The 25,531-nt window shown below is 27.1% G+C and overlaps 8 protein-coding genes across 8 annotated transcripts; all 8 read left to right on the top strand.

Annotated features, from left to right (window-relative positions):
- Positions 1-2,289: 2,289 nt before the first annotated feature.
- On the top strand, positions 2,290-4,196 carry OCT59_021078 (uncharacterized protein; the record flags this gene model as incomplete). The annotated part of the gene is made up of 6 exons (XM_066149610.1): positions 2,290-2,319; positions 2,750-2,968; positions 3,038-3,107; positions 3,185-3,357; positions 3,439-3,784; positions 3,862-4,196. The coding sequence occupies 6 exons, from the start codon at positions 2,290-2,292 to the stop codon at positions 4,056-4,058; spliced, it is 1,035 nt and encodes a 344-aa protein (XP_065990499.1). The 3' UTR covers positions 4,059-4,196.
- Positions 4,197-5,463: 1,267 nt separating this feature from the next.
- OCT59_021077 (uncharacterized protein) lies at positions 5,464-6,906 on the top strand (the record flags this gene model as incomplete). The annotated part of the gene is made up of 6 exons (XM_066149609.1): positions 5,464-5,466; positions 5,579-5,797; positions 5,875-5,944; positions 6,025-6,197; positions 6,272-6,617; positions 6,701-6,906. The coding sequence occupies 6 exons, from the start codon at positions 5,464-5,466 to the stop codon at positions 6,904-6,906; spliced, it is 1,017 nt and encodes a 338-aa protein (XP_065990498.1).
- Positions 6,907-8,352: 1,446 nt separating this feature from the next.
- Positions 8,353-9,850, top strand: OCT59_021076 (uncharacterized protein; the record flags this gene model as incomplete). The annotated part of the gene is made up of 6 exons (XM_066149608.1): positions 8,353-8,355; positions 8,522-8,740; positions 8,819-8,888; positions 8,965-9,137; positions 9,213-9,558; positions 9,645-9,850. The coding sequence occupies 6 exons, from the start codon at positions 8,353-8,355 to the stop codon at positions 9,848-9,850; spliced, it is 1,017 nt and encodes a 338-aa protein (XP_065990497.1).
- A 393-nt stretch (positions 9,851-10,243) lies between these two features.
- Positions 10,244-11,375, top strand: OCT59_021075 (uncharacterized protein; the record flags this gene model as incomplete). The annotated part of the gene is made up of 6 exons (XM_066149607.1): positions 10,244-10,275; positions 10,635-10,719; positions 10,783-10,809; positions 10,878-10,911; positions 11,101-11,145; positions 11,353-11,375. The coding sequence occupies 6 exons, from the start codon at positions 10,244-10,246 to the stop codon at positions 11,373-11,375; spliced, it is 246 nt and encodes an 81-aa protein (XP_065990496.1).
- An 830-nt stretch (positions 11,376-12,205) lies between these two features.
- Positions 12,206-12,729, top strand: OCT59_021074 (uncharacterized protein; the record flags this gene model as incomplete). Its single annotated transcript, XM_025330595.2, has 2 exons — positions 12,206-12,377; positions 12,485-12,729. 2 exons carry the CDS (start codon positions 12,206-12,208, stop codon positions 12,727-12,729), a joined length of 417 nt encoding a protein of 138 aa, XP_025172594.1.
- Positions 12,730-13,865: 1,136 nt separating this feature from the next.
- On the top strand, positions 13,866-14,411 carry OCT59_021073 (uncharacterized protein; the record flags this gene model as incomplete). The annotated part of the gene is made up of 2 exons (XM_066149606.1): positions 13,866-14,001; positions 14,203-14,411. 2 exons carry the CDS (start codon positions 13,866-13,868, stop codon positions 14,409-14,411), a joined length of 345 nt encoding a protein of 114 aa, XP_065990495.1.
- A 3,206-nt stretch (positions 14,412-17,617) lies between these two features.
- OCT59_021072 (uncharacterized protein) lies at positions 17,618-18,850 on the top strand. Its single transcript, XM_025319913.2, has 3 exons — positions 17,618-18,017; positions 18,101-18,414; positions 18,494-18,850. Exons 1-3 carry the CDS (start codon positions 17,665-17,667, stop codon positions 18,694-18,696), a joined length of 870 nt encoding a protein of 289 aa, XP_025172593.1. The 5' UTR covers positions 17,618-17,664; the 3' UTR covers positions 18,697-18,850.
- Positions 18,851-22,638: 3,788 nt separating this feature from the next.
- On the top strand, positions 22,639-23,860 carry OCT59_021071 (uncharacterized protein). Its single transcript, XM_025309472.2, has 3 exons — positions 22,639-23,044; positions 23,122-23,435; positions 23,515-23,860. The coding sequence occupies exons 1-3, from the start codon at positions 22,695-22,697 to the stop codon at positions 23,715-23,717; spliced, it is 867 nt and encodes a 288-aa protein (XP_025172591.2). The 5' UTR covers positions 22,639-22,694; the 3' UTR covers positions 23,718-23,860.
- Positions 23,861-25,531: the final 1,671 nt, after the last annotated feature.

Below are 25,531 nucleotides of genomic sequence, written 5' to 3'. Positions count from 1 at the left end.
CGTTTTATCGGGTCATCGTGTCCTAGGACATCGCTGTAGTAGGTGAAAGGTAACGAAAAAAGTAATTGAGAGATAACAACGATATGATATATTATTATTTAGTTTGTACATGGTTTTTAATACTGAGACTACCATCCCGTTTATTTAATATAATAATATTATCGCTAGAATGATTCAACTTAGATTTAGAATTTTTTTCTTTTTTAGGAATTTCATTAAGAATCCATTCCTCAAGTTTTTCAACGTAATAATCTAACCCTACTCGTTGCTTATTACCAGGCGTTGTGATTCGTACACAAAATGAAATAACCGAGAAGCTTAAACCATTCTTTGAAACCTTCGTATGCGTTCAGAGTTGTACGAAGTGACGACCCTAATTACTATATTAATTAGAGTTGGCGCAAGTATTTTGCGATTTGCATTATTGGTTCCTTATTATGTAAAAATTTCGTTAATAAATCTTTTGCTGCGCCATAAAAAACATTTAAATAGCGGGATTTGCTTGTTGTGGCGCAGTTTTCTCGGTCAATAATTTCAACCAATTCTTTATTTATCGACTGGCTGATGTTTCGGGTTTCTAATAAACTTTTGAACAATGAATTTTTTAATTTAACCGGAATTAAAGGAGATGAAAGTGAATATAATTTATATAATTTCAGAACTATAAAATAAAAGAAACGAAAAAGGAAAAAAGGGGAAAAGAGAAAATAATGAAATAATAATAAATGTGGTTTTTATGTAAATTCGGATAAATAGTGTGTTCAAATGGATAATATTTTTTTTACTAGGACATCAAAATTACGACTATTATGACTTATTAACATATTTTCCAAAAGTGTACTGCTAAAAAAATTGAAGATATCCTGCACGATCATATGAAAGTGTGCATTAAAATATACACAAGATTAACTGTCCAAAATTGCGATACATACTGATACATACTTCACAATAGAAATGAGGAAATTTTATTTGTTCGTTAACGATCATAAAATTATTAAAATCTTATTACCAATAAAATCAGTTATTTATGAATCTTTTTTAATCGTAATAAAATTTAAAATTAATCTTGACAAAATAAAGGGCGACTGTTGAATTAACCTTATCTGATTATGATATGCATGATGGTCTAAATATTTGGTTCTTTTAAATATTTGGCGTAATTTTCCCATTTATAAACATACACCGCAATACTAATCATTTAACCATTTATTTACAATATGCATAAAACATTTGACATTTTTTCATTGCAAAATGTAAACGGTAACGTCAAATGATCAAATGTTATTTTTGTCATTACTCTCTTAGCAATAAATTATATATTTGTATTACTGTTATAGATGTTTTGTAAAATTTATATTACTAGTATTTAAATAATAAATTATTATAATATAGTAACTGATAGGAGAAATTCCATTGAATCTTTTGAAGAGGCGTGAAAAAAGGTAAAAATTTTGTAATTGGGCTCTAAAGTGATGTTTATATAAATTATATTTTGAATTTCTTTTCAACATAATATTCGGTAAATTGAAATCATTATACTCGATAATTAACGAAATGAAATGGAAAAATATTCATTTGAAAAGCCACATTATTAAGGGCAGGCATAAGTGTATTTAGTGAGTTCAATATACACATGGCAATTCATCATCAAAATATAATATTACGGATCATTACGCGTTACTGTGTCTAATAAAATATGAATTAATTAATTATTTGATTATAATAAACATTAAATTCATGGTGTTCAAGTTTTGTACTGGTTTTGTGACAAATAGAATTATTGTAATTATAATGAATATAATTTTTCATTTGACGTTATTCCGATTTATGATTAAGTTTATTTCTTAAATAAAGTTGTTTATATAAATTACTAAGTAAATCTATAAAATAAAAATTTAATATAGAAGGATTAATTTGTTAAAAAAACATCCTCCTGTAATAAACTAGCGTTGATGGAACGGATTAGACGTCACAAAGTGAAAAGGTTTAATTATTTTTTTCTTTTCTTGTACAAATTTTTTGAAACACTCTTTGTTAAAAAAAATTGGTTGGTAAAAACAAACTTGCATAATTATTTTTTCATATACTTTTCGGGTACATTATCAAATTGTTGTATTTATCCATTGGGAAAAATACACTTTAGCGAAAAATAATTATTGTGATTTCGTCATTTTCACGTGATAATGCATTTTATCGCGTATGGGTGACAGATTACAACGTTGCACTGCGTTGTTATTTCAACTGTTGTAATACTAAAAAATAAACAAAAAGATTTAGCCCATTGAAAAAATGATCATGATTGTGGAAAAAATATTATCCGTGTGTAGCACCAGGTTTTATATAAAAACCACCATTTACCATTATTTCTAATATTTCTTTTCTTTTTTCTCATTTCTTTTATTCTAGTCAATATTTTGCTTTTGAATAGGTCTAAAAATTATATTCACTTTTATCTCTTTAATTGTTAAATTAAAAAAATTTATTACGAAAAATTATTAGAAACTCGAAACATCAGCCCGTTGATAAATAAAGTATTGTTTTTAAAATCATCGACCAAGAAACTGCGCCACAACAAAAAAAAAGGAAAAGAGCCCGCTATTTAAATGGTTTTTTTTTTATGACGCAGCAAAAGATTTTGTTCAATTGACCGAGTACAATGACTACAAATCGCAAAATCGCAAATCGCAAATAATACTTTAGCTGCGCCAACTCTTATTAATATAGTAAATCGATTTTTATATTGTAACAGCTGCGTCTCGAGGTGTGTCATACCAACAGGCTAAAGATATTATTGGATGACGAGGTATCACAAATAATCTATTATTATGATCCTCAGGGCTTTAAGGTTCTCGATAAGATTTCTTCTGGAGCATCCGCCTTAGTTTATAATGTATGTTGGAAAAATACATCAAAGTTCGCAATTAAAAAATTTGTCGGAAATTCTAATAAAGAAGCCATTATTAATGAGGTATATTACTAATATAATTTAATATTGTTATTTAAATAAATTTTTAAATTCGTCAATTTATTTTTCCAGATTCATTTAACGGGATTGGTTAATCTTCATCCAAATATTATTCAATTTTATGGAGTTACGAAATTAAATGGTAAATAATTTATTTAATTATTTATAATACCTTTTTTTTATGTGAATATTTTGTTCACGTGTTTTTTGATACTTTAGATGAAATAAATTATTCGCTTGTACTTGAATATGCAGAAGGTGGGACATTAAGAAAATATTTAAGAGATAATACTATAATTTTTAAATGGGAGAGCCAATTAAAGTTTGCTAAAGAAATTTCAAGTGGTATTTCATGGTTACATGTTGATAAGGGAATTATACACGGAAACCTTGTAAGTACAATGTATTTATATAAAAAATTTATTTAAATATTATATATCTAATATGCATTCAACACATTTTTTTACTTTAAGCATCCCGAAAATATCTTAATACAAAAAGATACAATAAAATTAGCAGATTTCGGACGTTCATGTCTAAATGGATCAGTTAGTAATACTGAAGTACGAGGTGTAATACCTTATATGGATCCTAAATTTTTTGAACCTCAAAATCGTTCGTATGGCTTAACTGAAAAATCCGATATATATAGTTTAGGAGTAATATTCTGGGAATTAACAAGTCGTAAATCACCTTTCGATTTTGAAACAAAAAGTAATGATCTTTTTGAAATTTTTAAAATTAAGTGTGATATTTTTAACAATAAAAGAGAAAAACCTATTTCAGGCACAAATTATAAATTTGTTACGCTTTATAGAAGTAAGTATCACATTTCTCAATTGTTTTTAATAAAAAACTTGTTTTATTTGCTTTAATTTCAACTTCTATTTAAATAGAATGTTGGCAACATGAACCAGATGAAAGACCAGATATTCATCAAGTAATTTCGGAAATTAATAATACTGAATTTATAAATGTATCAAATACTTTTAATTTTGAAGAAATTGAAACAACTGATAATTTAATTGAAGAAGATTTTGGTTTACCAAGCAATGATAGTTATGACATAAATTCTGATAAATATAAATTTTAGATAGGTTCATCTTTTTTTTTCAAAATTCTTTATATTTCGTATTATTTGTAATTTTGTAAGAACATTAATGAACGTTATTCCCTTATAAGATATAAAAATTACAGTAATATCCAAAGAATGAAAGAACATTTAATATTTATAAACGTGCGTTGTTGATAACTATAAGAAAGAATTCGAACTAGTTGTAGTTGACAACATATTATAGCGTAATAAATTTACATAAATAAAATAACAACCGAATATTTATTACAGAAAGAGCAGGAAAAAATTACGATGTATTTTGACTAAAAATTTTTTTACAACATATAGATTTTTTTTTTTTAAGTACTGTACTTAATGCAGAAAAGTTTGATAATTTTTTATTTATTTACTATTTTCGAATGTTTTATAAATTCATTTTTACTCAAAGAAAATTATGAAAACTACTTTTATAAGAGCGGCATTTATACCTTAGTTTAATGTATTAACCCGGCCACCTTATGTAGAACGAAACATTCGAAACAAGTATTGTTGAATAAGAATTAACTTGCATATTATTAATTTCTAGGAAGCGGAAATAGTTTGGATGTCCGTAATATCATCACAGAATGTGTTAAGCAATCACGTGACTAACACACTAAATCATTGGTAAACACTACTGTCTAAACGAACTTCTATTTCGAAAAATGGCTAAATGATCAGACCATTTCGGACATTTAGTACTGCAGTGTAAGTAAAAAAATCTATGGGAAAAATGGAAAGAATCGGAGTTTATGTATTAATTCCGAGTTCAAATAATAAACTTTATTAAGATCGTTAAGAGCAAATTAATTTTACATGGTTTTACAATATATCACTGATGCGTGACAAGATTAATCGCGGGATTAAAAAAAGAAAGAAATTTATTAATCTTTTTAGTTTACTTTCGGATCGTGATTGCGTTTTTGAATAACTGCAAAAAAAAGGAGTGGTATACGTACTATACAGGCTGCTGTTTTGGTTGTACATGCATTATGGTGCAACTTTATAATGTTTCTCAACATTATTGGAGAAAAAAGAAAATAAGGCGTAGTTTTGTAACACGACAGTAATTGCGGAAAAAGTATTATCCGTTTGTAGCGCAATTCTATAAAACTACATTTCAATGTTTTTTCTTTTCTCTTTCCGTTTTTTTTTAATTCTTTGGTCAATATTCTAGGTTTAAAAATTATATTCACTTTCATTTCTTTGAATTTGGATATAAATAAGTCTTTCTTTGTTTTTTATTCTGGCTAACTTAAAAAATTTTATTACTCAAATATAAATATTTTAAAAAAAAACCAAAATCTCGAGACAGTGAAGCACCAGTACCAGTTGATAAAATTTTAAAAAAATACTTAGTTTGTTTATCGAGAATACTGCGCCACAACAAAAAGAGGATATTTAAATGGTTTTTTTTTTCTGACGCAGCAAAAGATTTTGTTACAGGGCAAAATGCAGATCACACTTTGGCTGCGCCAACTCTAATTAATATAGTAATTCGAATCATTATATTATAACAGTTGCATCTCGAAGTGTGTCATAAAAACAGGCTCAAGATATTATTGGATGACGATGTATCACAAATAGTATATTATTATGATCCTCAAGGCTTTAAGATTCTCGATAAGATTTCTTCTGGAGCATCCGTCTTGGTTTATAATGTATGTTGGAAAGATACATCAAAGTTCGTAATTAAAAAGTTTATCGGAAATTCTAATAAAGAAGCCATTATTAATGAGGTATGAGATATGTTACTATTATAATTTGATATTGTTATTTAAATAAATTTTTAAAATTCGTGTATTTGTTTTTCCAGATTCATTTAACGGGAATGGTTAATCTTCATCCAAATATAATTCAATTTTATGGAGTTACGAAATTAAATGGTAAATAATTTATTTTTAAAATTATTATAATACCTTTTTTTTCTGTGAATATTTTGTTCACGTGTTTTTTGATATTTTAGATCAAATAAATTATTCGCTTGTACTTGAATATGCAGAAGGTGGAACATTAGGAAAATATTTAAAAGATAATACTATAACTTTTAAATGGGAGAGCCAATTAAAGTTTGCTAAAGAAATTTCAAGTGCGATTTCATGGTTACATGTTGATAAGGAAATCATACACGGAGACCTTGTAAGTATACTGTATTAATTTTATCTTATAATTCTTTTATATTTAACACGAATTAACACATTCTTTTTTATCAGCATCCTAATAATATCTTAATACAAAAAGATACAATAAAACTAGCAGATTTCGGACGTTCATGTCTAAAAGGATCAGTTAGTGATACTGAAGTACGAGGTGTAATACCTTATATGGATCCTAAATTTTTTGAAACTCAAAATCATTCATATGTCTTAACCGAAAAATCCGACATATACAGTTTGGGAGTATTACTCTGGGAATTAACAAGTTGTAAAACACCTTTTGATTTTGAAACAAATAATAATAATTATTTGGAAATTATTGAAATTAAGTCTGGTATCTTTAATGGTAAAAGAGAAAAACCTATTTCAGGTACAAATTATAACTTTGTTACGCTTTATAAAAGTAAGTATCACATTACTCAATAATTTTAAAAGATTTTTTTTTTATTCTAAGTTTAATTTTTAATTTTAACTTTAATTAAATAGAATGTTGGCAACATGAACCAGATGAAAGACCAGATATTCGTCAAGTAATTTCAGAAATTAATAATATTGAAAATATATCAAATAATTTTAAAATTGAAAAAATCGAAAAAACAGAAATCGTAACAACAGAAAAATTAGAAAATGAAGATGTTGACTTGCCAAGTTGTGATGATTGTGACATAAATTCCGATAAATATAATTCTTAGATTATTATAAAAAAATTCTGTATTATTCGTAATTTTATACGAACATTATTCCTTCATAAAATAAATAAAAAGATTAATTTATTTATTGATAATTTTCAATGAATAAAAGAATATTTAATATTTTATATATAACTCTGTGTTGTTGTTACTTCTCGTAAAAATTTGTTGCGTCGTAAAATTTATTATTATTATATAAGTACAACCGAAGAATTTATTACAGAGAAGTAAAAATTATGATAACCTTGATGTTTTAAACACTTTTCTTTACAACATATCAATTACTTATGCAGCAATGCATAAAGTTTTAAAAATCATTTTAGAATTTTCACCTAAAAAATCCTTAAATTTTAATATTTTCGAATGGTTTATAAATTCATTTTTACTATTATAGAAACTACTTTTATAGGGGCAGCGCCTATACCTTAGTTTGACGTATTAATACGGTCATCTTATGTAATATGTAGAACACGAGCTATTATTGTCGAATAAAAATTTCTGATATAGTGGTATTAAGCAGGTATAAACTAGGAAACGCGAACCGTTTGTATATAACTTAAATTTTTTATGTTAAAAATAATCGCAAATACGTTAAGAAATCATATGATTCTCTCTTATAAAATCATCATTACGCCTTGGTAAAACGTTGCAATTTTTCTTTGATCCAAAATGAACTTCTATTTCGAAAAATGGCTAAATGATCAGACCATTTCAAACATTTAGTACTGCAGTGTAAGTAAAAATCTATGGGAAAATAGAAAATTACGCCAAAATATTATTTGAACTCGGAATTAATACATAAACTCCGATTCTTTCAATATAAATGCATGATTGCATGAACATTTGTATTAAAGATCGTTAAGAGCAAATTAATTTTACATGGTTCTACAATATATCACTGATGAGTGACAAGATTAATCGCGGGATTAAAAAAAGAAAGAAATTTATTAATCTTTTCAGTTTACTTTCGGATCGTGATTGCGTTTTTGAATAACTGCAAAAAGGAGTGGTATACGTACTACATGCATTATGGTGCAACTTTATAATGTTTCTCAACATTATTGGGGAAACAAAGAAAATAAGGCGTAGTTTTGTAACACGACAGTAATTGCGGAAAAAGTATTATCCGTTTGTAGCGCAATTCTATATAAAAACTACATTTAATATTATTTCAATGTTTTTCTTTCCTCTTTCCGTTTTTTTATTTCTTGGTCAATATTTTAGGTTTAAAAATTATATTCACCATTTCTTTGAACTTGAATATAAGTCTTTCTTTGTTTTTTATTCTGGTTATCTTAAAAAATTTATTACTCAAATATTTTTAAAAAAAGCAAAATCTCGAGGCAGTGAAGCACCAGTACTAGTTGATAAAAAAATTTAAAGAAATAATTAGTTTGTTTATCGAGAATACTGCGCCACAACAAAAAGAGGGAAAGAGCCGATATTTAAATGGTTTTTTTTTTCTGGCGCAGCAAAAGATTTTGTTGCAAATAACCTAGTTTACATATACAACAATGCAATGCAGATTAATGCAGATCAGATCAAACAATGCAAAATATACTTTTGCTGCGCCAACTCTAATATTATTTTAGTAATTCGAATCATTATATTATAACAGCTGCATCTCGAAGTGTGTCATAAAAACAGGCTCAAGATATTATTGGATGGCGAGGTATCACAAATAGTATATCATTATGATCCTCAAGGCTTTAAGATTCTCGATAAAATTTCTTCTGGAGCATCCGTCTTGGTTTATAATGTATGTTGGAAAGATACATCAAAGTTCGCAATTAAAAAATTTATCGGAAATTCTAAAGAAAAAGCCATTATTAATGAGGTATGAGATATGTTACTAATATAATTTGATTATTGTTATTTAAATAAATTTTTAAAATTCGTGTATTTGTTTTTCTAGATTCATTTAACGGGATTGGTTAATCTTCATCCAAATATAATTCAATTTTATGGAGTTACGAAATTAAATGGTAAATAATTTATTTAATTATTATAATACCTTTTTTTTATGTGAATATTTCGTTCACGTGTTTTTTAATACTTTAGATCAAATAAATTATTCGCTTGTACTTGAATATGCAGAAGGTGGAACATTAGGAAAATATTTAAAAGATAATACTATAACTTTTAAATGGGAGAGCCAATTAAAATTTGCTAAAGAAATTTCAAGTGCGATTTCATGGTTACATGTTGATAAGGAAATCGTACACGGAGACCTTGTAAGTATACTGTATAAGTATTATTTTATAATTCTTTTACATTTAACACGAATTAATACATTCTTTTTTTATCAGCATCCTAATAATATATTAATACAAAAAGATACAATAAAACTAGCAGATTTCGGACGTTCATATCTAAAAGGATCAGTTAGTGATACTGAAGTACGAGGTGTAATACCTTATATGGATCCTAATTTTTTTGAAACTCAAAATCATTCATATGTCTTAACCGAAAAATCAGACATATACAGTTTGGGAGTATTGCTCTGGGAATTAACAAGTTGTAAATCACCTTTTGATTTTGAAACAAAAAATAATAATTATTTGGAAATTATTGAAATTAAGTCTGATATCCTTAATGGTAAAAGAGAAAAACCTATTTCAGGTACAAATTATAACTTTGTTACGCTTTATAAAAGTAAGTATCACATTAATCAATAATTTTTAAAAGATTTTTTTTTTTTATTCTAAGTTTAATTTTTAATTTTAACTTTATTTAAATAGAATGTTGGCAACATGAACCAGATGAAAGACCAGATATTCGTCAAGTAATTTCAGAAATTAATAATATTGAAAATATATCAAATAATTTTAAAATTGAAAAAATCGAAAAAACGGAAATCGTAACAACAGAAAAATTAGAAAATGAAGATGTTGACTTTCCAAGCTGTGATGATTGTGACATAAATTCCGATAAATATAATTCTTAGATTATTATGTTTTTTTTTAAAAAAAAATTCTGTATTATTTGTAATTTTATACGAAAATTTAACGAACATTATTCCTTCATAAAATAAATAAAAAAATTGAAGATTACGATTTATTTATTGATAATTTCTTATGAATAAAAGAATATTTAATATTTTATATATACTGTAACTGTGTGTTGTTGTTACTTCTCGTAAGAAATTTCTGGTATAGTGGTATTAAACAGGTATAACTAGGAGACGCGAACCGTTTGTATGTAACTGAAATTTTTTATGCTAAAAATAATCGAGAACACGTTATAAATCATATGACTCTCTCTTATAAAATCATCATTACGCCTTGGTAAAACGTTGCAATTTTCTTTGATCTAAATGAACTTCTATTTCCGGCGAAAAATGGTTAAATTTCGAATATTTAGTACTGCAGTGTAAGTAAAGAATCTGCATATCAACCAATCAAAATTTAGACGCCACACTATAGATCACGAGCCCAACTTTTGTTGGTTTATACGTTGATTGCTAAAAAAAAAATTTGAGAATCGTGAACGTGTATTATTCGTTATTAATCATACAGTATATAAAAAAAACGTCTTGTGACCCTCTATGAAATATTAGACGTGTCAAGCACACTTAACCTGTTCCAGGGGTTTACCCTTAAATTTCACGTTATTTTTTATCTATCTTTAATCTAACACAGCCACTACTACTTTCCTTTTCGAATTTGGTATAAAGGTTGGAGATCAAACCTGAAACAGCAAAAAATTTTTACATTTACTCAATAATTCAGTAAAAGACCTCTATGTTTTAGAGGGAAATTCAAAAAAATTCACAAACTGGAAAGACTAAAAATCCAGAAACAACAAAGCCAAAAGGTATGATTTGTTTTAAATAAATATTTTATTAATTAATAATTTTTATTTTAAATGATAATCAAGGACGCATTTCAAAAAAATGAATTAAAAGTGGGACTGAAACCACTAGACCTTCTAAAAGGGCTGCATTAACATCTCGTCAACAAAATACATCTCAGGCTAATGAAGAAGAAAAGAAAAATAATCCTCAAGGTTTGGCTAAATACAACATTTTTTTATTAAAAATTTAATGATTATCCTCAAATAGAAAATAATTCAGGAAAGAAAACGATCCTATAAATTTGTTACATTTGGAAAGTTTGTGCGAAATTCCTTTAATTATATTTTTTTTTGTTTAATAAATATTTTATATATTAAGTTATGATAAAAAAAACAATTCAGGTAAAGAAGATGATAATTCTATTGATACGCCAACTTCTTCTTCAGGTTTGTTACTTTTTTTCGAGAAAATTAAATTTAATTATTTAATAGGTAGCAAATGTCCTTTTTGTTCGGAATTTATCTTAAAAATCATTAAATATTAAATAATTAACAAATTTAATTTTATAATCCCTACACAAGAAGATCGCAAATTATTTTGGAAACAAGAAGAAAATAATTTTTAATATATTACTTTATTCTTTCTTAAAATAGTTCGGCCTATTCTTAGTTTATAAGGGGATAGTTTTGGGAAGTCTGATTTATTAGATAAGAATGGTTGTATGGTAGCAAGAAGTATATTGTATGAAAGTGTATAGCGTACTATTGCATTTAATTATTAAAAAGTTATTGTTCTTATTATCCGTAAAAATGATGAAAATTAGTTAGAAAATAAAATTTGGTATCGTGCAAAATTTTCTTAAGTGAATAATGAAAAATTCGGTTGAATTTTTATTATAAGCTAATACATACTCGTGCGAATTTTTTCTTCGAATAAAAATAATAAAAATGTTTAAAGTATCGTGTGGGCCAATCAAATTCTGAGGGGTACAAGTTAAGAATCTGTACCCCCAGGTGCAGTAATTATTATTAATAATAATAATTATTTTATAACAAAGTCATTATTTTATAACAAAGTAACTATTTTATAACGAAGTAATTATTTTATAACAAAGTAATTATTTTATAATAATTAGTACATTTGAGAACGATTTTTTTATTTTTTTTTTGATCGATTTTAAGGAGTAAGAAAAAAATTGATTTTCTTTCGCGTTAAATACGTTTAACAATCAAAATATATAAATGTACCAAAAATAGAACAATAGCAATTTAAGACAATCAAATCGCTATTTTGCTATTGTTTAAATTAGAATAAATTGACACAAGGTTTACATAATTGCTTCCACAAAATCCGAAAAATTTTTAAGATGAAAAATACAATACCTCTTTCTCATTTATTATCCTTACTTTTAATATTACCTAGAGGTTTCGTTTTGCTTATTTACAACCTCCTTCCCTTAGACCCAGTCATTCACATATACCTGTATATACTTTTTTTAAAAAAACGATGCCTGAGTTAGATCATTTTAGTACTGAAGTACAAGAACAGATCCTTAAATGGAATCATAACATATTTGGCGAAACTCAAGCAAACCATGATGATCCGACTTTAATAATCATCGAGTGGAGTGAGATCAACTTAGCTAATCGTAATCTTGATAAGAACGTAATGATTACACGTATGTTTGATAAAAATAATTCAATTCTGTTCATTTTCTTTCTTTGTCTTTCATAAATCTGTTCATTTTCTTTTTCTGTCTTTCATAATTTCCAATTTCTGAATTAGGTATTCGTAATGCGCACAATGAATTAAGACCTTTTCCCAATGCCGCCCTGCCTTCCGTGTCAATTTTTTTCATCGTTACTCACCCTGATAACTCTATGGATGTTGCGGTCAACGTTGCTTATGGCAACAACGGATTTCAGACTAATTATCGGATACCAAATGCACCTTCTCTTGGAAGAATATTTTCGGTCAGAGCCACCAGAAAAGATGCTTTTGAAGTCACTGAATTCCCCAACGTATTCTAATATTGTATATGAGAAAGATTATCATGTAAATGGGGAGTAAATCTTATATGTTGTCGTTAGTTTTTTCTCAGTTTGGCCAACCAATTTTCATTTTTCGAGTTTCGAATAGTGATTTTTATTTTATAAGTAACATTACAATATACGTTTGTTTTACTTTGTTATGAAAAATATATTGCTAAATTATTATGGTCTTGATAATTAATTATGAGTAAAAGAAGATTACATAGACTAAAGTGGCGCAAAATAGTAAGCATAACATAATTAACATATGATCTGTACGTACAGTAAATCAAATGATTTAGTTCCCTGAACACGTTAACGACATATATTTATTTGTATTACATGAAATCAAAAAACTCGGTTGTACAGACATTATTAATTTTGTCGCACAAATGTATTCTTTGGGAGAGATGATCGTCACTCTGAAGTAAAAATTACCTTTTTGACCCTCCTCGTGTTATTTTTTTGACCCGCATATACTGTATTACATATAGGAGGGTCAAAAAAAGATGTCATACAAGGTCAAAAAGATAATTTTTGCCACTCTGAAATACTTTTGCATCTGAACCATGAATAATCCGGACTTATGACACTATAATCTCCTATTTTATACTGTGACATGTGTAAACAGTTCCCAAAATAGATTGAAAATATAATGATGTATCGTCAATATGCCATCTCTCAGCTGTTTTATTGTAGGCACGTCATATGAAGCTACAATTTCGAAAAAGAAGATACTATTGATGTTCTTAGAGAGAAAATTAAGGTAAACAAAGATTATGAAGTTGATGAACAAGATGAATTTACTATATGGAAAATAAATCTTCTTAAAAGAGAGTATCGAAAGAAGGCAGGAAGCCAGGACTCGTTAGAGGCTATATACCATTTAATATGGGCATTAAGGAGTACTAGGCGGTGAAGAGTTAGGGCGAAAATAAAAGAAATTTCCTATCAAGTTAATAAAGGATATTACCGCGTAGCCATTCAAATTCTACCGAAGCTTGACAGATACGTGTTCGTTGATGATTCTAATTTATTCATTGAAGGTAAATTTGCAGTCGGAACCAGAGAAATGTTAGGTTGCAGTTCATCAAGGGGCCCTCAATTAGAAGAATTTCGTATAGGCCGTATATGCCATGGTAGATACTACGCTAGGACACGCCATTGAATCTGTTGTATCGATGTATCCTCGGTATTCTGATATTAGTAGCCGGCGATGGAGACTACTACCCGCATATAATGCCGTCCTTGCACTACAACTGGAAAGTCGAAGTATAGTTCTAAACAAGGCATAGATAAATCTATGTTATTGAAGTGGCGCGTACTGAAAATTATTGCCGTTTTCAAAATGGTTGATGCTATTATGTTTGGATGAAAAAAAAATGAAAACCGAAAACCGGATGAAAACCGGATAAATAATGGACGAAAACCGGACGGATATTGGTATTCGAATATTTAATTATAAATAAATAGCATCAACCATTTTGAAAACGGCTATAAATCAAAGGAGAGAGAGATTGGAAGAAAATTCGGCAGATGAAGATAAGGTCGACAAATCAAGATCCAGCTCAATGGAATCTCGGAAAGAGGAGCAAACTCAGATAAAGATTTCGTCAAAAGAAGTCACAGAATTTATAACAGACGATAATAAAGAAAGTCAAATGACAAACCGCCGAGTATAACGCATGCACCAGATAAACGAATAAAAGAGGAAGGAAAAACAAAGAGAAGTAAATATAATAATCCTGTTGCTGCGAGAAGAGATGAAATTAATACAAGAGAAAATTAGAGAATCGTTTTATCAGTCTATGGAAATGTCACGTTTTAAAAAAGGTATTTTTCTCATGTTCTATCGTAAGAAAAGAGTAAAACATAAAAAGTGGATTCTTATTTAATGAAAACTTGATTTTTTTTAGGATTCGACTTGCATCTTTAACTTAAAAAGATTCTGGATAACGTAAAACCTCGATTAATGATTTCCTATTATAACGTTTTTCGATTTTGGATTCTGATGTAACATTTCCATAGTCGATATACAGTATATTATATTGTTTGAAGCTTGTATAGGAACAGTCTATGGACACCAAATTTATTAAGCAAATTGCAGCTTATACTTATTGAAACAAGTGTCCAGACGATCATTTTAAAACCAAGTATTAACTTTTTTGTTTTTTTCGTAGATTTAAGAAAGATCTTTCAAGATTAAATCGATTCTGAGAAGGCTTTGATCTTATGTTATACTTTCTGCATTGAATCGAATGAAAAAAAAAAGTGATTTCTGGATTCCTTTGGAATCGTTTCCTTTCCAGAGAACAAAGAAAATGAAATCAAAGATTTCCCTTCATAGACTGATAGAGTATTCGGATCATCAGCTACATCGAGACGTCAAGAAGATAATTTTCTGATAAACGATGACAAACTATTTCAAAGAATGTTTATAAGCGAAAATAAAAATCACTTCTGATGCCAATCAACGCAATCATGTAACGCAATCATTTAAGAATGATTATCTTTTTTTTTCTTTTTTTTTACGTTCCTGAGAAGTTCAAGGAAGGGATAAAAAATTCTATAAATATAACAGACTGGAGATATTAAAAATAGATGTTGGCTTGAGATTAATTAATCATATTATTTTGACGTGTAATTTCACGTCTATTTTGATTTAGTGTAAAATTTACTTTATTAAAAAAAAAATATCAGTCTGGAATTCTTCATGATATACGTAAGAAAAGACTATTTTATTACTCGTTATATACTTGAAATTCAGATTTTTTCTGTGTTTTAAATGCATCTAGTGATTCGAAACGTTGTCTAGTACTTGGTTTTATTGATGATATATATATTCTCTTGTTCTTACTTTATGGGATGAAAAAAAGAGAAATGACATTTATATAGACTACTATTTCCCAACCATATTATTATACAGTATACAAATTATAGCGCGATTCGTTTCATGAAAATATATACATTTATATTACTGTAGATGAATAATCTCCTTAATATACGTTTTGGCCATACCGACATAATTCTAAGACAAGTTCCACTTAATTTTCGTTACGAAGAGGTTTGAAAAGAAATAAAAGAAATTCAGTTCATTCTGACGAGCTCAAATTTATAATTTTTTATGGATCCATTCTTCATGTTACTTTCAATGATGTTGATATTATTCACAAAACATCCATCCTAAATATTAAGGTAGATGAAACTGGAAAATAGGATTTGATTGATCTCAGGTAAAGACGCAAAATAGGAACTCAATCCAGAACTTAAATAGTGTTCCTAGTTTTATTCCCGTTTTTTTGAGAATTTTTACTAAAATTATTTTCACCAAAAAAAGATTGATCGAAAAAATTATTTCAATCAATATTTTGCATTACAGAAGAAACCAGAATTTCTGATTCATCGGACTACAGATAGTTAGCCAAGGGGAGCACGCATAATTTCCCCCTAGCAACCATTTAGCATATACCAAATCACAAAAAAATAATTTTGATCATAAAGTTCTGGTCGCAAAAAATTATTTTCTCCATTTTTTTAGTCGTAAAAAAAATCTTTTCCATCAAAAATTTACATTAACAGTCTATAAATGTGATTCAAAGCTTCGAGACATTAATAAACATTTACAACAAAAATTTTACTTAACACTGTGGACTTATATGCTCTACAACATATAATCTTAAATTGAGTATAAAAAGAGATTCATTCTTTACGCTGAAAATAAATTATCTAAAAAAAAAAGATCGATGAGTCGATAGGAAGATATCAAGCATCGACACAATTAATTAAAGTCTACATACATTATATTTTTATTCAATAAAAAAATAATTTGTGTAAAGTTACAAATAATATGAATTTATGTCAACCATCACAACTTGGTCATCATAATTTCTGTTATTTCAATTTCTTCAAAATTAAAATTATTTGTCACATTTATCATAGATTCAGTATTAAAATTACTTGATGAATGTCCGGTCTTTTATATGGTTCGTGTTGCCAACTTTCCATTTGAATAAAGCAAAAATTAATAAACTTACGATAAGAAAAGATTTTTTTAGAGTCATTGCGTAGTGTTATACTTACTTTTATAGAGTGCAACAAGATTATAATTTGTGCCTGAAAGAGGTTTTTCTCTTTTACCGTTAAGGATATCAGATTTAATTTTAAAAATTTCAAAAAGATCATTACTTTTTGTTTCAAAATCAAAAAGTGATTTACGACTTATTAATTCCCAGAATAATACTAATAATACTATTATATATCGAATTTTTCGGTTAACTGTTAAGTTTACGAACAATTTTGAGTTTCAAAAAATTTAGGATTTATATAACTTTGATTGGTATAATTTCGTTGAACATGTCTTCTTAAGTTGACAGGATTAGAACATATCCCTTAAACCGTAACTAAAAAAAATAAAATACCGAAAAATACATGAACTTCCGTCAATGATAAACTCTGATTGTCTATCAAATGTTGGTTAAATTTTTTTAAATCATGTTAACCTCCATAAAAGATGATATTCCTTTTTGGATTTGATGTATAGATGCATACTCCGGGATTATAGATATCGATTATTCTAGAGATGCACCTTTGGTATGACACAATCCATTACTCTATGTTTCATTGTTTTACTATAGATGGAAGGTTAAAGCAGATCACTTGATGACAAATGGCCAAATTACAAATGATTGATCATTTGTAAGCTGTATTTCTGCCGATTTTGTTATACAGTATTTATAATTATAATCATGATAAAATTCAAGGAAACAATTATGAATATTAGTAATTTCTCACGATTATTATATCATTTTAATTTTTCCTTTTTTTCTTTTTCTTTTTTTTTTTTTTAAAGATAAATATATATAATAAAATGGTACTAAAATCTTTTGTTGTAAAAAAAAGTATACAAATAATAAAAATCTTAATCCAAAATTCGAAATGAGTTCACAATTCAAAACTGTAACTATTGCTGGAGGCACGGGTACTTTAGGTTATCATATTGTTGAGGCCTTTTTGAACGATGGATCTTATAATGTGAAGGTTCTTCGAAGGAAACCTAAAACCGAAAATGAGAAAGCTAAATTATTAGCTTCTAAGGGCGCAGAAATTATATATGCAGATTACGATCAAAAAGATGAACTAGTTGAAGTTCTTAAAGGGACAGACGTCGTAATCAGTGTTTTAAGTTATAAAAATACGAATCTTTACGAAAGTCAGGTTCCATTGTTGGTTGCTGCCAAAGAAGCCTCTGTGAAGAGGTTCATCCCATCCGAATTTGGTAGCGAGTTTAAGTATGGTATTTTTTTATTTTTTTTTTGTTAATTCATGTTGATGATAAAATTAAAGAATTTTTTTTTCTTAATATTAATAATAGAGTCGGAGTTCATCCAACTCCAGACAATAAAATCAAATTTGAAGAAGAATTAATAAATAGTGGACTTGAATACACGATTATCTTTAATGGATTATTCCAAGAATACCTTAGCTTTATTGGATTTGATGCCAAGAATAAAAAAGCTACGTTCTACGCGGATGGCAATAAAAAGTTACATACTACTTCTTTGTCTGATGTTGGCAAATATACCGTAGAGACGCTTAAAATGCCGGAAGCTCGTAATGCTGTTATTAAAGTAGCTGGGGCTACCTTGTCATTAAATGAGTACCTTCAAAAGTTTGAAGAAGTTTCTGGTGAGCATTACAGTACATCTTTTTTTTCTAACGCAACTTTATTTAAAAATGTTGGACTAATAATTATACATTTATGAAGGCTCAAAATGGGAAGTTGTTGTAGATGAAGAAGTAAAACATAGATACAAAAACAAGGTCGAACCAATTCCTTCTCCTGAAGAAAATTTCAAGGCCACCCTTGTGCAAAACGAACAATATAAAGATTTAGATAATGATAAATTTAGTTTTACTCCTCGTCCAGTGACCGAAGTTATCGAAAAAATCGTGAAACAGGATGCATAATTTTTTTAGAAATTTCACGACGACATGCTTTCTATTTTAATTAAATTATTATTTTTTGTATCGTCAGAATTAACGTGCGTTATTTGTATCCAAAATTCTACCTGAACCTATTTTTTTTTTTTTAAATAAACAAAATTTAAATAACTTCTCACGAATATATAGCAGTGAATCTCTTAATATATTGATGCATTCTTTTAGGCTTACAGATTTAAGAATTTTGAAATAGATCTTCCAAAATAAAAATGTTTAGCACGTAAATTAACGATTAGGCCACACAAATTCAATTTTTCGGTTCACGTAACATTGAAATTTAAAATCGACCCGGGGACCCGGGGTTTATTGTTTATTAGTAAAAAAAGTTTATATATAAAATCGTGACATTTGATTGGTTGACTTTTAAAAGGGAGGAATTTATTTTCGCTCTAGAAGTTCTCAGCCGCGTGATAAATTTACCCGCCAATAAAATTACGTCCTGATCACGTGATAAACTTTTTATATATAAACTTTTTTTTATTGAAATTTGAAAAAGTGACCCGGCCGGGTGAAGTGAACCGAAAATTCGAATTTGTGTGGCCTTAACATCAACTCCCGGATTTGTACTTTTACGAAATCGGAGGTCACAAGATTACCGTGTATGCGACACGTTTAATTATAATATAACTTTAAAACGTCAAGATTGAACCATAAATTATTAAGTATTTCTGATATTTTCACTCCGTACTTGCAATAATTCCATTTCCCTAGTTTAAATAGAAATATATATTATTAAGTAAGTTAATCTGAGTCCGTTTAATGTTTGCCTTATAGTTTTATGAAATTGATATTATACGATTTGAATAAACATATCATTATATTTCGTAAAGCCATAATTAAAAAGATCGTAATTACTCTCACCAGTTATTGTAATCGTGTAACAATTTATACAACTGATAGTTTCTAGTTAAATTATTTCGCAAGTGTTAGTGAAGATTCTATTTGTATTCGATAATATAACAGTAGAAATTAAAATCACGATCAGATATAATTTCTTACATATTTTGAATATCGTCCAACCTTGCTTTTTTACTTTGTCAAGTCGTCATAACATTATAATATGTAAGTCCCATATGTATACAGTTATTATAGCATGTAATTTTTATACACAGAATATCCTATTCAAGTTAAACTACAAATATTATACATAATATATCGTAGAATTAAAATATAAAATCGCATCTTATCATAGTGATATACTGTACATCATCAGTTACGGTATATATGGTATAACTCACAGGATGAATATTACATTAATTGTTCACCATGCAAATAAAGTTGGATAATAATTTGAAGTGCATCAATCCATCAACCATTTAATATGAACTTAAGGAACCATAACTTTTATGAATATTTTATTTGATCTATTAAAAATGAATCCAAACTGTAAGAGGATTTGATTATGAGTTCGTACAATTTTTTTAAAAAACATTTTTTTTTTTAGCAAATTTTTTTACCCTCATTATTTTTAATTAAGTCAATCCTAATTATTTGCAGCGAAAATACATAAGTTATTTTATATATTATAAATGAAAACAGAAATAATCATATTGTAAATTAGAAACTTTCATTTTATCAAAAAAATTCGCATAAAAGTTCGAATATATATGACTCAATAATTTAAATCTACAAATAATTCAAATAATTCAACGAGAGAGTTATTATTTATACATTATGTACAGTATATTTTGATGATATTTAAATTTCAAGAATTTATTCCGTTAGTCTTACTCTTCTACATTTTGTCTATTATAGAAGTTCATTACGAACGAATGGGCAAAATTCTGAGGGCACGTGGTATTATGGCGTCCATAGTCTCCACGATCCTCACAAACCATTGTAGAAATAGTTAAAGCAAAAAAGCACGAGTCATTATATCACCAAAAAAAAATCGCAGTACTTTTATCACATGATTCCGATGACCACCCATCTACGCGTCAGATAAAAGGTCCTTATTTATCTTTTTTTGTGGTTTAAAAATTGACAATATTTTTTATTGCCATAGAATAATACTTTTTTTTAACTAAACGATAACCAACTGATTATTATATCATACTTGAATCAATCATTCTTTCATAACCATGTATCTAATTTAATTTAATTATTAATTTTTTTTTATTAAAAAAATGGAGCTTAATCAATTATTCAAATCGTGTTAACATAAACTTATATATTTTATTATTAATTAATTAATTAGTTAATAAGATTACTTTATTATATATATACTAGCTTCTTTTAATAATAATAAAAAATATTATTTTTGTTTTAATTTAAAGGATCAGATAGGAAGTTTAAAATTTATTTTTTTTTTTATTTAATTTACAATAATACAATTATTATGATTTTTAAAATAATTGATTTTTTTTTTAATAACTTTTATTAATAATTTGAAACATTAATCATACAATGATTTAATATTCCATTATAGGTATTATATTTTTGTATGTAACGTGACGTCGTGACGTGACTATCAAAAATCATCGTATTTAAAATAAAAATTTCCCAAAAAAAAAAATTAATTATAATAATTAATAAGCAAAAATATGATTACCCATTCCTCAAATTACAACTTTTATGTTAAAAGGTTTTAGCTAATGGATTAGCGAACTATATGACTGAATCTGATCATTTCGATATTAGCGTTAATTTTATGCATTATTGTGGAAAAAATGACAATTCAACGCCCAACTTATAGTAGCCATTTTAAAAAAAAAATATTAATAATCTCATAGTCGTTTATACGCCATCTGCTATTGTTTCTTTCCTCACGATTAGGGTTTTTTTAATAAGTTTATTAGTAACTTGAGCTAACGTAAATGTGCTATTTTGGTGACTATAGAAGGGATAAAGTATAGGTTATTTTTATATGGAGTATCATACATTCAAGGTAAAATGCATAAATATTAAATTGGTTAATTACTTAATAACAACATTATTTGATTACAGTATTATAAATATTTTTAAAATATTTAATAATATACATTATCATTTACAACACTATACAAAAAAGTGTAAAGTAGTTAATAATAGTGGACTAAGTATATTGCTAACAGGATTTATAATGAAGAATATCATCTCACTTTCACTTTGCAAATCACACAATTGTTGAAATTATCAACAAAGGTAAAGAAAGATAGATTATAATTTGAAGTGTATCGATTCCATTGTCGAGAATTTAAACATGAACTTAACTTTATGAATGTTTCATTTGATATATCACCAGGTTGTAAGAGGAAAATCTTTTTTGCTAAAGAAAAAATTACACGAACTCAGAATCTAAATACTGTTCTTTTTTCTAATAATCATTGGGTGTAGTACTGCGGTGGACAATACACAGTTGAATTAGGTTCTGTAATGTATCACGTATGACAATAAAGATACAATTAATTTTCAACGAGAGTTTATCATTTGCACATTATATTCTTTGAATTCCGAGAAGTTTTCAGTAGTTCATTATGAAAGAATTCTAATGATTAAGAAAAGATGTCAGAATATAAGTAAATGACGTGCGTTGAGATCAACAGGGCAAAAAGCAGGGGCGAACTATGATTTGTCAGCGTCAGATACTTATAAAAAATGACACGCGGCAGGTGTAAATCCTGTCATAATACAACCCATTGTGAAATAGTAAAAGCTTTTTAAGTCCAAATTAAAATTAATAATATAAAATTCTAGTTACTTCTGTGATTTAAATTAAATTTTTTAACACTTTTATGGTAAAATTTCCGTTAACTTATGCATTATTGCAAAATAATTTCGTTATCCGAATATATCCTGATATCTACGGATATTTGGATATCCGTATGAACTCTAAAATGACGATCAACGCCCGACTTTTTACATTTATAGTATCCGTATTAGTAATAATAGTTTTTTTTTTGTACACGATAAAATGCGATAAATTACATTAAAATTTTTTTTTTAAAAATTTCTAGAAAAGAAAAATTATACAACTCAATTAAAAAATGAGCTCACAATTTAAGACCGTAGCTATTGCTGGAGGTACGGGTACTTTAGGTTATCATATTGCTGAGGCTTTCTTGAACGATGGATCTTATAATTTGAAGATTCTTCGAAGAAAACCAGAAACTGAAAATGAGAAAGCTAAATTGTTAGCTTCTAAGGGTGCGGAAATTGTATATGCGGATTACGATCAAAAAGATGATTTAGTCAAAGTACTTAAAGGAACAGATGTTTTTGTCAGTGCTGTAAATGGTACCTCATTATACGATACTCAGGTTCCACTATTGGCTGCTGCTAAAGAAGCTTCTGTGAAGAGGTTCATCCCATCCGAATTTGGTGGCGAGTTTAATAAGTACGTTTGTTTTATTTATGCATATTGATTATAAACTATAAATTATTTATTACTAATTTTTTTTTTTTTATATGAAGAATTGGAGTTAATCCTCTCATTGATGGTAAAATCAAATTTCGAGAAGAAGTTGTTAAAAGTGGGCTTGAATACACGTTCATCTTTACTGGATTATTTCAAGAATTTCTTGGCTGGTTTGGATTTGACGTCAAGAATAAAAAAGCTACGTTCTACGCGGATGGCAATAAAAAGTTACATACCACTTCTTTGTCTGATGTTGGCAAATATACCGTAGAGACGCTTAAAATGCCGGAAGCTCGTAATGCTGTTATTAAAGTAGCTGGGGCTACCTTGTCATTAAATGAGTACCTTCAAAAGTTTGAAGAAGTTTCTGGTGAGCATTACAGTACATCTTTTTTTTCTAACGCAATTTTATTTAAAAATGTTGGGCTAATAATTATACATTCATGAAGGCTCAAAATGGGAAGTAGTTGTAGATGAAGAAGTAAAACATAGATACAAAAACAAGGTCGAACCAATTCCTTCTCCTGAAGAAAACTTCAAGGCCACCCTTGTGCAAAACGAACAATATAAAGATTTAGATAATGATAAATTTAGTTTTACTCCTCGTCCAGTCACCGAAGTTATCGAAAAAATCGTGAAACAAGAGGCATAATTTTTTAGAAATTTTATAACGACATGTTTTCTATTTTAATTAAATTATTATTTTTTTTATTATTAGAATTAACGTTATTTGTATCCAAATTCTGAACATATTTTATATGAATAAACATTATGAATATTTGATAATATTGGTGCATTTTTTTTTTCTTGATGTTTGTCCTTTTAGGCTAATATATTTAAGACTGGACTATAAATTATAAATTTTCATTCAAGATTTCTAAACTTTTATTTTCATTAATAATCGTCATATATCATAACAATCACCGCGCATGTAATATGCAAATCATTTTCATATTAAAAAAAATTCGTGTAACCATATTTGAGTCACTTCATTTTATGATAAACCGTCAATTTTAATATGTAACTCCCATACAAATTAAGTAATTTGATAGAACATCATGTGCTTTACTAGTCTCTGAAGTTAATTTTCCATTTTTGAAATTTTTTTTTCTCTTCGCATATACAAGAAGTTTACGTTAAAAAATGAACTTTTTTGAGATCCTTTTAAAAGTTTGGATAAATATATAGTTTTAATAGCAAAAATATATGTAATTTTGCAAGAGAAAAATGATTTTCTAAGGGTTTAATGGTAGTTATTCAGGTAGTTTTTGTATAAACACAAAAAAATTGATTTTTTAATAAAAAAAAGAATTTTTACTTTAATAAATTTTAATGAGAATCCTTTAACTAATAATAAATATTTTATTTTTAGGTGTAACTTTTCAAAAGAAACAGCTTTTATTAAGTTAATAAGGTCGGTCACCCAATAAGATTTTTGTTTATTATTGAATTTATCAAATTTTCTCTATTTTTTAATATGAAATAATGATAAAATTTTATTTATTATAGGAAAAAGGAAGGGAAGAGTATTATTAGATTTATTTTTGAATAATATATTTTTTTTTAAATTAAAAAAAAACTACAAAATTTTCATTATTTTTAGTAAATCCACTTTTGTCCAATCATGTTTTAATATTAGATTCCTATTTATTTCATCACGAAATTTTTTTTATTTTAATATTCAAATTGTTTTTTAAATTAGAAAATAGTTTGTTTTGTAATTAAAACCATTGAAATAATAAAGAATTTATAATACTATTATACAAATATAATGAAAAAAAGGGAAATTTTTCTTTATAGATTCTGGGTTTATTTGAAAATTTATTAGAGTTAATATTTTTTTAAGCTTTTTTTTTGTTATAAAATTATATAAAATACTTTCTGTCTTAATTTGGAGTTTTAAATTATTTACTATATTTGACAAATTTCAAGTTTTTCTCATTATTCCTTATTTTTAGCAAATAAAATGTACCAACTTCTAGTTAAGATCCACCTTAAAAAACAAAAAGTATTTGAAAAAATTTTTCAACACACTCTTAGATGTTGTCAAGAAGTATTATTTTCTATATTTAGTTTGAAAGTTATTTATATAAATGTAATGTTACATTTGAACTGCATTTTTCAATTTTTATAAAATTTAGGCCGGCATTATAAAATTGGCCGGAATTAAGCAAAATTTGGCCAGAATTATGGATTCGAAAATCATCAATTTTAACCAATAAAATTTATTTTAGCCGATTTTGATCTACATACATAAATTATATAATTAATAACTATACGGCACCATAATTTTTAATATGGCTATCATAATAAGAAAAATTTGCCCTTAAATTTTATTACATGCGCAGTGATTGATAAGGTTCATTAAAGGATTGCTAATCAAATATTAATATTTCGCTTTTGGACTACAATGATTTTGGCCGTTTCCTATTTTAAATAAACTTACAGAAATACTAATTATAAACT

Source organism: Rhizophagus irregularis, chromosome 3, assembly GCF_026210795.1.
Source record: "Rhizophagus irregularis chromosome 3, complete sequence".
Lineage (NCBI taxonomy): Eukaryota > Fungi > Glomeromycota > Glomeromycetes > Glomerales > Glomeraceae > Rhizophagus > Rhizophagus irregularis.
The sequence above is the reverse complement of the archived record's forward strand: the minus strand, read 5'-3'. Positions and strand labels throughout refer to the sequence as shown.